The 11,613-nt window shown below is 33.9% G+C and overlaps 3 protein-coding genes across 3 annotated transcripts in view; 1 reads left to right on the top strand and 2 right to left on the bottom strand.

Annotated features, from left to right (window-relative positions):
* LOC148174334 (calcitonin gene-related peptide type 1 receptor-like) overlaps window positions 1–11,613 on the top strand; it is a 39,269-nt gene that overhangs the window by 1,527 nt on the left and 26,129 nt on the right. The window lies entirely within an intron of this gene.
* On the bottom strand, window positions 4,344–8,638 carry LOC148174336 (glutamate receptor ionotropic, kainate 2-like). The gene is made up of 13 exons (XM_088036636.1): window positions 8,429–8,638; window positions 8,225–8,371; window positions 7,815–8,178; window positions 7,459–7,768; window positions 7,259–7,414; window positions 6,980–7,209; window positions 6,713–6,932; window positions 6,575–6,659; window positions 6,391–6,529; window positions 6,206–6,343; window positions 5,598–6,156; window positions 4,858–5,007; window positions 4,344–4,809 (listed from the first exon to the last, which is right to left on the bottom strand). The coding sequence occupies exons 1-13, from the start codon at window positions 8,523–8,525 to the stop codon at window positions 4,573–4,575; spliced, it is 2,832 nt and encodes a 943-aa protein (XP_087892762.1). The 5' UTR covers window positions 8,526–8,638; the 3' UTR covers window positions 4,344–4,572.
* On the bottom strand, window positions 10,172–11,317 carry LOC148174335 (uncharacterized). Its single transcript, XM_088037320.1, has 2 exons — window positions 11,031–11,317; window positions 10,172–10,972 (listed from the first exon to the last, which is right to left on the bottom strand). Exons 1-2 carry the CDS (start codon window positions 11,193–11,195, stop codon window positions 10,196–10,198), a joined length of 942 nt encoding a protein of 313 aa, XP_087893446.1. The 5' UTR covers window positions 11,196–11,317; the 3' UTR covers window positions 10,172–10,195.

Genomic DNA, 11,613 nt, shown 5'->3' with positions numbered 1-11,613 from the left:
GCTTATTTTTTGTTAAAGAGACACGATACGTCAGACAAAACTTCATTAATTACGTTACCAAAGTCAGAGTCAGTGTTTTAATGAAGCTTTGAAATTAATGATCGACAATAATAACGAGATTTATTAACTGTAAACAAATTCTAACAGTTCCGTAAGCGATCATTTGTACTTTACGAAACTGTAATTAATTGGCCGTAAAACTAGAGGAGTAAATAGCGAAAAATAAAATTTAAGGAAAATTTAGAAAACTTGTTGCTGAAAATATCAACGTGTGGTTTTCTAATAAGTAATGAGACATTTAATTAATTCTTTCAGTTATGTGTATATTATGTACAACCTTTGAATTTTTCTTTGAAGTTATAGTTAGTGCTTTGCAGTCACTCCCACTACCATTTTTTATTTTATATTTAAATTATTCCGTTTCAATTAAAATTTCAAATCAAAACAGTTGCGACATCCTCTTGTGTTTTATTTCAAGCGCGCTATTGTGTTAAATATGTGTATAAATTCATTTTTGGCGTGTTGAATTGTAAAGTACATTTTTCCGTTGTATAAATTATGTCAACATTACTTTTGCCCACACAGTGCGGAAAAACTGCAGCAGTGCGGCAAAAAAATCAGATTACACTACCGCTCAGTCATTTATGGTAACAAAACTTTACACAGCAAAGATTACACACATAAGTATTATTTACACAAGTTGTTTCGTTATTTAAGACGATTTTTCGACCGTAAAACTTAAATTAAAATTAATTTTATTGGTGCCGCCATCTATTAGAAGATTCTCAAATTGCAAGTGACGTTTAAAAATTGTCAGATGTGTCCGATAAAAAATTTTAATTGACATTTGTATGGTTTATCGGTTAAAGACATTACAAATTTCTTGCATTGTAAGAATTTTACGTCTCTCCAGCAAATGCCGCCTTTGTGCGCTTTTCCAGGTTTTACTGGAAGAACTTCAAGCACCCATTAGCAAACTTCACAAATTTTATTGTGCGTTAATTTGATAAAATTTTACCTTTGTTAGAACTTCTTCCCACTTCTAGTCCTATGCTTTTCATGTTTTCTTTGCTATTTTTTTATGTGGTCGTCTTATTTGTCGTCCTGTTCATGTAAAAAATTTGATAATCTTATAACATAAAGAAGTAAAAAAAAAGTAAATCAGAGAACATAAATCTCATGGCAAAAACATTTTCAATTACTACCAGGCTTTGAGAGTTTCTTAATTTCATTACTAAAATTACCGGCGATTTCAACGACTGAACGTTTTTTTAAATTCTCCGAATCGTCCTTACACTCTAATTAAGCCTTTTACTTTTTTCCCTTTGAACGACATTACTCCGCAAATCTTTAGGATAAAAGTAGAGAGCCAACGGACAATAGAACGATCTGTTGTAGTTTCAAGCATCAATTTCCAGATTAAATTTTAATTTTCTGTTAATTTAAAACCGGCAACTTATTAATTTTGTGACAACATAAACGGCGATATCGATTTAAAGTCTGTTCAAACAGACATCTAATAAATAAATCCAAATTCCACATTTAGAAACAGATATTTTATCCATACATTTGTATCAATTTTATAAATCAGCAGCTGCTTTGAGAAAATCCCAATCAAATAAACATTGGCTGTTTAGTTGCACAAAATAATATCGATATGATAAATAATAGCGTATGTTAAGAACAAAATTCCTCCCTTAAAGATGTTCCGTCACAAAAATTCGATATATGAAGAGGATAACAAATTTCCTCCGGTCGCCCGAATTTTGTTGGTTTTGTCAACTTCCCGTTCTCTATTAAAAATATCTTTCGAATATCCAGATCTTCAGCCCGTTGCTGCTTATTTATTTAAAATGTATAAACTGGACTATTTTTATTTTAAAAACTAGACGTTGTTTAGATCGTTATGTAAAGCTTGGTAATAAATGTCATAATAATCTGTTTAATGGCACGGAAATGGCAAAAATTATTATTGTTGCAATGATTTATGTACGATTTCAAGTCTAGGAAAGCTTAATTTGAACCTTTCTTAATATTATGTAATTAAGAAAAATCTTTTGAAATGTGAAACGCGGGAAAGAAACTTAATTAAGTTTAACAACAGAAATGTGAAAACTGAGAAGGGAATCAATGAACTTTAATTATTAAATTATCAGGATGTAACTAATTTTAAATTACTAATTTATTGCGGACTTTACTAATGGAACTGCGCTGCTAAAACTACCCTTTTGAGAGCCCATCTAGAATAAAATTTTGTGGTTATTTTTTACGACACATTGAGCGAGATTTCCAATACTTTATATCTTGTAATCCGATAATTTTTCTATTTGCGTTGTTTCATTTCAGTCACTTTCAAGCGCAATAAAGCAGTTGATACTTGACCTATAAAATTATGTTGATTTTGCCCTCACTTAAGATTATTCCTTTGCGATTTAAAAGAGTCTGTTTTTATTTCTAACGACTTCATATCAAGCTTTATTTGAATAAATTCGTTTCGGCATTGAATTAAAATTGTGATTGTTTTTATGTATGTACAATGCGGCGGATTTAAATTGGATATTATGGAGATCAGTCAGGGGAAATATCCAATTCTTATTTTTTTCTTTAATTATAATATCCATGGGAAAGTTGCATCGATAATATCGTCCAATGCACCACTCAAATAGAATTTTTTTTTGAATCTCTGATACCAACGATGATTGATAGAGCGTTATATTAACTAACTGACAATAATCTATTTTTATGACCTCAAAACCTAAATTCAAAGTGGAAAACTTTGATACAGCTTGAATTTTCCCACGTTTTTCAGATCCAATCGTGGCTTAATGTAATGTAATCTAATAAGACAAACATCAAATAGCGGCGACGGAGACAACATATTATAAAAATAAAAGGAATAAAGTTGTTTTTGGTCGAGAGAAAATTGATTACATCACAAAACAACTAATGAAAATGCCACACTTTCGAAGAAAAACTTTATTAAAAATTTTCTTTCGGTTCAATCAAATATGTTCGCTTCCCTGCAGATACATCCTTCCGGACTTGCCAGTACTGCCACCAATAAAATCAAAATTACCAATAAACGCGACCGCAACGGAAAGGCCTCGGTTCATTAAATAAATTTCTCATCACTGTTGACGCCGCGTTTATTTTTCTTCTCGTGGATATTTTCCAATCCGACAAAATCGATTCAAGAATCGCTTTAATCATTATCGGTTGCATAAAATCAGAATCGACTTCGTTGGAGTACACAATTTATCAATAGCAGCGTGACGTTTGCGGCCTTTTTCGGCCCTCCATAAAATTTTAGTACTGGCAATTAAGCGCTGCGTCAATTTTCCACACTAAATTATCATAAATACAATGCGTCACAAACCTTCAAGCACTTTGATTGCAGTTTCGATTTTATAAAACGGGGAATATGGCTGAAAGTGCGTAAAACGAAGTGGATTTTGAGTTCTCCTGTCATCTAAAATGAAAAGATGTAAATGGGGCTGCCTGAAGCTGGCGTCTCTCGGCTTTTATACACATTTTTTTACAACGAAAATCGCTCCCGAATGACCGGTTTTTCAACGTATGATCCAATCAAGTATTTATTAGAAAAATCAAAGCATGTTGAGTCATTAAAACGTTATTCATGAATAATTTTACTAAAATGGGTTTTTGGGGAGTGACTGATGCGTTTCATGGCATTTCTGCTGATATATTTTCCAAACACGCACCACTTGCATTAATAATCTGCATCGAACCCGCGAATAAAATTTACGAAAAACCGGAAAAACTAAATAGTTTGTTATTGTCATGCGAGCCGGAGATTTTCCGTGAAACCCCTTCTTGAGCAAAAACATAAAATTTATTTACGCAACTGAGGCCCGAAACGTCTCCACCTCCACGTTGTAGTAAAACTGTTGAAATAAAATCTCGGAAAACAAAGTGTTTTAAGTTGATGAATTTATTTTTTGATGAATTCTTCCCGAAGTCGTAAGTTATTATTAAAGTCGAAATTATCATCCGTCGTGCAACAGCATTTAAAATTTAAATTTATGGTGTAGGTACATCTGCTAAAGTGCGATAAGCTCCATTGAGGAAGAAGCACTTTCGTGAAATTACATTACGGATAACTTCGTGGGTAGTTTCCAATTTTCTTTCGACTTAATTTTACTATTTCGCCATAATTGTAGCAAACGGACTAATTACACCGTTTTTCTAAATTTCTTGCAAAACTGAGAAAATAACAGCGCATTTTGCGCGTCCAAATATTTAATAATCAACATTTCATGAAAAGCCGAATCATTATGAGTTTACTGGCGGCAAATTAACTCAGACTCCGATATTAAAACACCTTTTTGCTCGGTATTATTATTATTAAATTTAAATACAGTAGCACCTCTGTAATCTGAACCTCGCTAATCCAAACAGGGATTGATCTGATTTTTATCTCTTTAATCTGAATCCGAAGATCTATGAATTGAACCAATCACTAATCCGAACACACTTTGGCCCCGTTAGTTCGGATTAGCGAGCTCCTATTGTAAAGACAACGTACACAATTGGGTTTTCAGGTAGTTACTACTAATCTAAAGGTCTTGAAGTATGTCGGCTAGAACCGGGAGTAATATTTCTGCTCAAAACATCTAAATGAAGAAATGATTGTGCGCCGCCCAAAATAGCCCGTCCCATACTTCGTGATTCTCTTGAATTGTTAGAAGATGATGAAGGCTCGGAAGCTTGCGGTTTAACTCTTTTCTTTGTAACCATGACATTCAGTGCGAATTTCAGTTCAACCTTAAGGGCTTCTTTGAAGGTAATCTGTAAGCAGAAATTGTACTCAAAGCTTGCAACTGTTGATAAAATTACGTGTTCTTCCACAGACACGTTTCTAACGTTCCAAAGAAATTCGCAAATGGCGACGATGTAGGCTAAACTCACACCTACAGCAAGGACAAGAAACACACCTCCGACGTTTCGTAGTGCTAATTTGTTTGAAGAACCATCTTTCACCTCCTCCTAAAATAACAATTTTTAAAACGCGATACAGTAGACTCTCGGTAATTTGAAATTCATGGCACCTGACAAAAAGTTCAAATTATCTAGGCTTCAAAATATAGAATGATTCAAATAATCAGAGAAAGAGAAGAAAAAATTCAAATAAACGAGAGTTTAAAGGCAAACAAGCAATAGTTAGAATAAACAAACCGATCAGAGAAGAGAAAGTCAAATCCACTAACTCCAATACCGTTAAATTTATGTTTTGTTAGCAATGAATTCTTGTGGGAAACAGATTTATAAAAAGAGTCAAAAAAATCTGATTTTAAAGCTTCAATGAAGTTTTTGAGAATGGCTAGTGCAGAAGTTTTCTGTTTTTCTTGTCCGCCCAGGCGAGAGACTTCAAATTAACGAAAGTTTGGGAGGGAAAAGTCACATTATAGAGTGTTGGCGGGAAAAAAGTTCTAGATTTTACTTAAAATTAACGAGTGGACTAAAATACATTGAAATTTTTCAACTTATCGATAGAAATCGAGGGGACCGGGAAAAAAATTCAAATTGTCGAGGTTTAAATTATCGCGAGTCTACTGCATTAGGTTGAGAAAACGTACCGTACACAAAGTTTTCCCTTGTTCCAACTGCTTGTCTTTCCACCACTTGTCTTTCAATTTGTTAATGACTCCTTTCTCTTGCAAAAATAATAACTTTTCGTTAATCAGACTGCGATGTGGATAATTCAACGGCATGGCAATTCCATAACTTTTACTGTCGAGCCAATTCCCCACTTGCATTAAGTCGCATTTCGTCTGAATCTCGTATTCCAACGAAGCTGATTCCATTAGAAACGCGTATCCACGGTTCTTTGTGTTTTGCACTCTAGCAACACCGTCTGCATTTGTGTCTTCAAATACCGATGGTTTGCTTTGGCTCATACTCGTCCACATTCTTTGGAAAACTGTATAATTCGAGTCTCGGAAAAACGATTGTGTAGAACCTCCTTGCATGGTGCCATACTTTACTTTGGTTTGTTTGGCTAGATCTTCAGCACTGTTAATAGAACCTTGACTTCTTTCATTTGTCAAGAAAGCGGCTAAATTCGCCATGTAAGAATTGGTGACAATGATGGCAAAGAACCACCACATGGCTGAGGTCATTCGGGTCGCAAGTCCTCTAAAATTGTTATCATAAATGCTGGCAATTTGTAATAAAATTGATTTACTTAGGGAGAATGTCACAACCTTGGTTCATGACAGAACCTAAGGTTAACCAAAGACAGTTTTTTATATTCCAGATGTTCTCCAATTCCTCCGGTTCTGAATCACAGGGGTGTGGGTTTTCCCAGTCAGGAGGCGAAACTCTAAAATAATTAAATTTATTTTGTTTTTGGTGTAAATAGAGTAGTACCGAGCGATGAAAAACAGCACCACTGACACAGCTAGATAGAGAGTAGCTGAGTACATCCACAAGTCAAAAGCCAGAGGGTCAAGAAACGCGTACATGTTGGCCTTTTTTGGTTCCGGCTTCTTGTAGAGAATGCTTATACCTAAATTTGATATGTAGAATTGGAGCTATGTAATTAAGTTATTACCTAAGCGCATGAAGGGGGCACTGAAATCAACCACATCTCTTCTTTCAGGAATAATAGTTAAATCACAGATTGCCATCTCAGCTCTCTGAAACAAAACATTTCTCATTTTTCATTGTCAATCACAAAACGCTTTCTAACCCCATCTAGTATTTCCCGAATTAAACCATTCCACGATTTTGTTTCTTTGTCGTAAGAACCACGCAGTTTATTTGGAAGTACATTGAAAGTAAAGTCAATTTTAAGCTCTTGGGCAAGGGCTACCATTAAGTCCATTGAAAAACCTTCGTATCTTGCATTGCCTTGAAACCGCTCTCCGTCTTTAGGATGCTCTCTCTCAAATAAGTACGGAGCTCCAAGTCTAAAACATTTGGTAAGTGCAAGTGCAAGTGCAACTGAAGACTTTACATAGAGGCGACGATGATGCCGCCTTCGCTCCACTTTCTCTCAAGTTCTTTAGTTCGATCCTCTTCGCTTTTTAGAAACTGCAATTCGTTGGGGTTTGTTGGGCTCCAAATAGCAATTGTTTCGTCTGTGTTGCCTTCAATGACGTACAAGTTGAAGTCGATGCGTCTTCCATATGTATCAAATTTTATGGGACCGCTAATACTCTGCACACTTTCGCTATTGAAATAGTGCTGGAAAACCGACAATGAAGACAAAAAAGACAACAATTATTGTAGGTACCTTTTTAATAAAAGCAGCAAGTCGCAGACCGTGTTTCCACGGTTTAATATTATCGTGACAATTGAGGTTTTCAGCATCAATAGCTTGTTTAACATGATCATCTCGCAGACATTTTAGGTACATGTTGACAGCGTCGTACATGATGGCAGTCTTGGTCTACAAAAAAAAAGGTACTTTTGAGTACTTCAACCAAAAAATACCTTTATGCTGTTTTGATCCAACTGAATCGCAGTTCCTTCATATTTCGCCAAATGCTGCTGCCACCGACTGAGAGCATTTGCAAATGGTAGACTATACGGATTTATCATCCGGATAGTTGTTATGTTGGCGACAGTGTTCAAAACACTCAAGTCCAAAGTATGAGCGTCGAGAGTCGTAAGGAAGTAATTGAACTGTTTTTCCAAAAGTCCTAACTCTTTAGCTTGTTTTAGGATTGGAATAACATTTTCAGTTTTACAGTCTAGGAGAATTCTGTGTTCACTTTTATTCTGAATTTCCTTCAATGAAGCTCTGAAAATGATGCCAAAATAAGAGGATACGGTACAAAATTCCTTACCGATAATCTGGACCTGGGCCAAGTTCTTTCAATTGGATTGAATTTGATTTAACACCACTTTCAAACTTTTGATTCTTTAGTACGTTCTGGAGACCAACTAGTCTTTCAGTGTTTTCGTAAAAGACGACAACACTTCTCCATTGTAAATGACTGACTATAACTCCTAATCCTTCGAATAATAATTTTTGATCTGGATAGAAATTCACTAAGGTTGCGTCATTGATATATTTCTGAGAAGGGCGCCAGTCAACTTGAATCGCAGGGATTTCCAGATTTGTGGCGACTGATTCTATTATTGGTGCTATTTTCGGAGATGTAGGACTGATTACACCTCCGACTTTACCGTTCTCCGTTAAATTACACACTAAAATAATCCAACAGATTATGTTTACTTAAACAAATTAACTCACAAATATTGTAATTCTTCAAAGTATCAGGTTCCGTAATCATTTTAACTTTAGGATTAAACCGAATCGACTGATCCATAACGTTAAAATTATTCACAGCGGTCTCAAACGCGATCAATCCTTGCATGTCGTCTTCGTCAAAGAACGCAGCTAGAACAACACGACATGACAGTGCACCGCATTTATTTCAGGATTGTTGACACTCACCTACATCCACTTCCGTTTTCTGATCATCCGCCAAAGTCATATAATTGTACGTGGCAAACGCAAGAAGCCAAATCACATTTTGATAAACAATCTTCATGTTGGAAACCCCGCCGAACTGAATGGTTCATAATTCCACCATTATCAAGACACGTTTACGTTATGTGTAGAAAAATTTGCGTCTAAAATAATGCTGAAACGATGCCAACGTTAATTTTGTGGGGAACCTGCTTGGCACTTTGGTGTGACGTCGCGACGGTTGACCAATAACGTTTAGAAGAAGAGGTTTGCGTGTGTTGATGAGTGGCAGGCAGATCGTTAATTAGTAAATGTACTGTTTATTGCTTCATAAACCGAATTATAATAATTAAATGTTACAAATGATATGTTTTATTACTCGAGTTATTTCAAATAAACGATGCATATTTCGTATTTATAATTGCTCCGATTATTTAGCGAGAGAAATAGAAAAATAATTGTATAAGTAGATTTAAAAGCTATAATAAAAAATCAATACTTGAATGAATACAACAACAACGAATGTGGATGTTTAGATCATTTTCTAAATGCCATTACAATTCTATTTTAGAACATCTTTCCAAACGCTGCCGCTGAGCTAAATTTGTCATCTCTTCCTAGTACTTTAATACAAAGTTCTAGACATATTTTTAAAGTTTGCTTTTTTTTTGGACAAAACAAACTTCAATAAGAAGTTATTACATTTTTGTGTACTTACTGTTGTGTCCCGTTTATAATAATCCGTCTTTATTTGCGATCTAACATAATGACTTTCGAAACTACATGTGAAAAGGCGAAATTTTCGAGTAAAGTAAAGAAACTTAAACTCAAACTCAAACTTAGATATACATCCTATTAGAGAGTTTTGTTTGGTGTTTGCTTTTTAATCATAAGCATTGAAGTAGACGTTTTGCAATAGAAACAGTGCTGCATATTTTCGAGGGATAAAACACAATTTTTTCGTTTATTTTGGATTATTCAAATAGAAATTTTAATTTAATCTATTAATTGATACCAAATCTTCATTCTTTTTCACCTCAAAACCGTGAAATAAAGAAAAGTCAAAAAATTATTATTTGTGTCCAAATAAATACCTAATGCAAAATCTTTGGACAAAACAGACAAATTTTTATTGTTGGAGGAACTGAAAATTTATAAAAAATCTATTTTTGGTTCTAAAATTTTGGAATTTAGTAGAATTAATCACCGTGTCAAAAGTAGAAATGCCTCCAAATTTCAATTTTGTTCTCATTAAATTAGCAAAATTACGCAAAGTAATCTAAAATATAGAAAATTTTAGTTCATCCTGAAAACAAAAATTTTCAAGAATTCAGTTTTTGATTCTAAAATTTTGCAATTTGCCGGTGTTAATAGTCAGGTCAAAAGTTGTATTGCCTTCAAATTTCAAACTTGTACTTCTTAAATTACCGAAATTAATCAAAGTAATCTAAAATAAGAGAAATATTTGGTTTGTCCTGACAGCTAACATTTCTAAAGAGTTGATGAAGGTGTCAAAAATATTTTAGTGTCTAGTTTCATTTTTGTATTACTAAAATTAAAATATTTAGTTCGTCCTAAAATAATTTTTTTTTAAGTCTGTTTCTGGTTCTTAAATTTTTGAATTTGGCAGAGTTCATAAAATAAGCGTGATAAAAGTAGGAAAAATAATTAGAAATATAAACATATTAATTTATGAAGAAAATTTATATTTATCTCATAAACGTCAAACACAAAAAGCTTTTAGAAATTGCATTAATTTGGACAAAATTCAACGTCTTGATAGGGAACTTCGCCTTCAGAAGTGGTGCAGTAAAACTGTCTATGAGTAAGCATAGCCGGTTGTGAAATAAACAAATCTTTCAACCAAACTAAATTACAATCACATTTCCACAGATTATCATAAATGCTAATCCCAGTCACATTTTGAAAAATATCCTCCGGTAGAGCTGACAATTGGTTTCTTGACAAATCCAATCTCTGTAAACCAATGCTATCAAAAGCACCCGATTCAATCGTCTGAACTTTCGATGCATCGATATAAACTACTGTTAAATTTGGAGCACCGACAAAACTGTCTTTTTGCAATGTTGTTATATTATTGTAACCAATATCCAGTCTATTCAATAAAGACAGTTTTGTGTTTGGCCCCGTCACGTTAAGTAAACTGTCGGATTCGAGATATCCACGTATTGTTAAGAGAACAAGAGAGTCTGACAGTTCTCCAAGACAGTTTTCTTCGAAAGTCAAAGGATGGTACTCGTAATAATTATAAATATCAATACTGAGACCATTGAGATGCGTGTCTTCGAAAATATCACTCCTGATGGTACCGATTTTCGTATAAACGATGTTTAAGTATGTTAGATTTTTGAATGGACTTCCACTGAATGATTGAGGGCCTATATTTGCCAAATCACTGTGCTCGATGCTTAAAGTAGTGAAAGTTATATTGCTCTGATCCAGCCAGCCTTTTTGAATTTCATTATTTTCGAAACGAATCGAAGCAAACGAAAGATGGTAGATGTAGTCCTAAAAGAACAAAATTTATAATGAACTTTTAAGTTCAAAAATGTTACCAAACTCTTACCAAACTGTAAGCTGCTGCAAAGTTGTTTAATTCAGAGATGGAATCGCCAATTTCAACGTTTGCACACATAATTTTATTGGAAGCAACAAAATCACACGAACTTAGTACTTCCGGTGGAAATAACGGCATGATCGCCAAAAAACACGAAAATAAGTAGTTTTTCATTTTGTAGTTTTCTGTCACTGAACGTAATATTATCTAAGTCTTGATCTTCAGATTGTACTACACTGCGATGTGCGAGTTGACTTTTATAGTAAATAGGATTCATTTGTAATCTGATAAGTGATATCATATCCGTTGTTGAAGAGGTGTTCTGATCCGGTCCCTTAAGGTCGCTTAAAATAGTACAATCAAAGGTTGAAAATGTTTATTAATTTCTAACTAAATAATTTATTTAAAAAAAACCTCAAAATTCCTCGTGAAATTACTTAGATCAAACAGAAATCTGTCAATAAATGATTTATCTAAAAATCGTGAAAATTGCTTAGCACAAACTTTGAACTAAAATACATTTTGTTTGTATCAAAACTTTTATTAGTTCCAACTAACTATTAATTAGACAACATACAAAATATAATTTAAT

The sequence above is a fragment of the Gnatocerus cornutus genome, chromosome 5, assembly GCF_029298725.1.
Source record: "Gnatocerus cornutus isolate USDA-ARS CGAHR chromosome 5, icGnaCorn1.1, whole genome shotgun sequence".
Taxonomy (NCBI): domain Eukaryota; kingdom Metazoa; phylum Arthropoda; class Insecta; order Coleoptera; family Tenebrionidae; genus Gnatocerus; species Gnatocerus cornutus.
This window is presented reverse-complemented; position numbering and strand designations above follow the sequence as displayed.

Bases quoted from the DNA above. Each gene is read 5' to 3' on its own strand.
- LOC148174336 (XM_088036636.1), bottom strand. From the start codon at position 8,525: ATGAAGATTGTTTATCAAAATGTGATTTGGCTTCTTGCGTTTGCCACG. The intron at 7,210-7,258 runs GTACCTACAATA...TCGGTTTTCCAG, and splicing joins TTGCTGCTTTTATTAAAAAG to CACTATTTCAATAGCGAAAG. The intron at 5,008-5,597 runs GTACGTTTTCTC...TTGTTATTTTAG, and splicing joins AAGGGAAAACTTTGTGTACG to GAGGAGGTGAAAGATGGTTC.
- LOC148174335 (XM_088037320.1), bottom strand. From the start codon at position 11,195: ATGAAAAACTACTTATTTTCGTGTTTTTTGGCGATCATGCCGTTATTT. The intron at 10,973-11,030 runs GTAAGAGTTTGG...TTGTTCTTTTAG, and splicing joins TTGCAGCAGCTTACAGTTTG to GACTACATCTACCATCTTTC.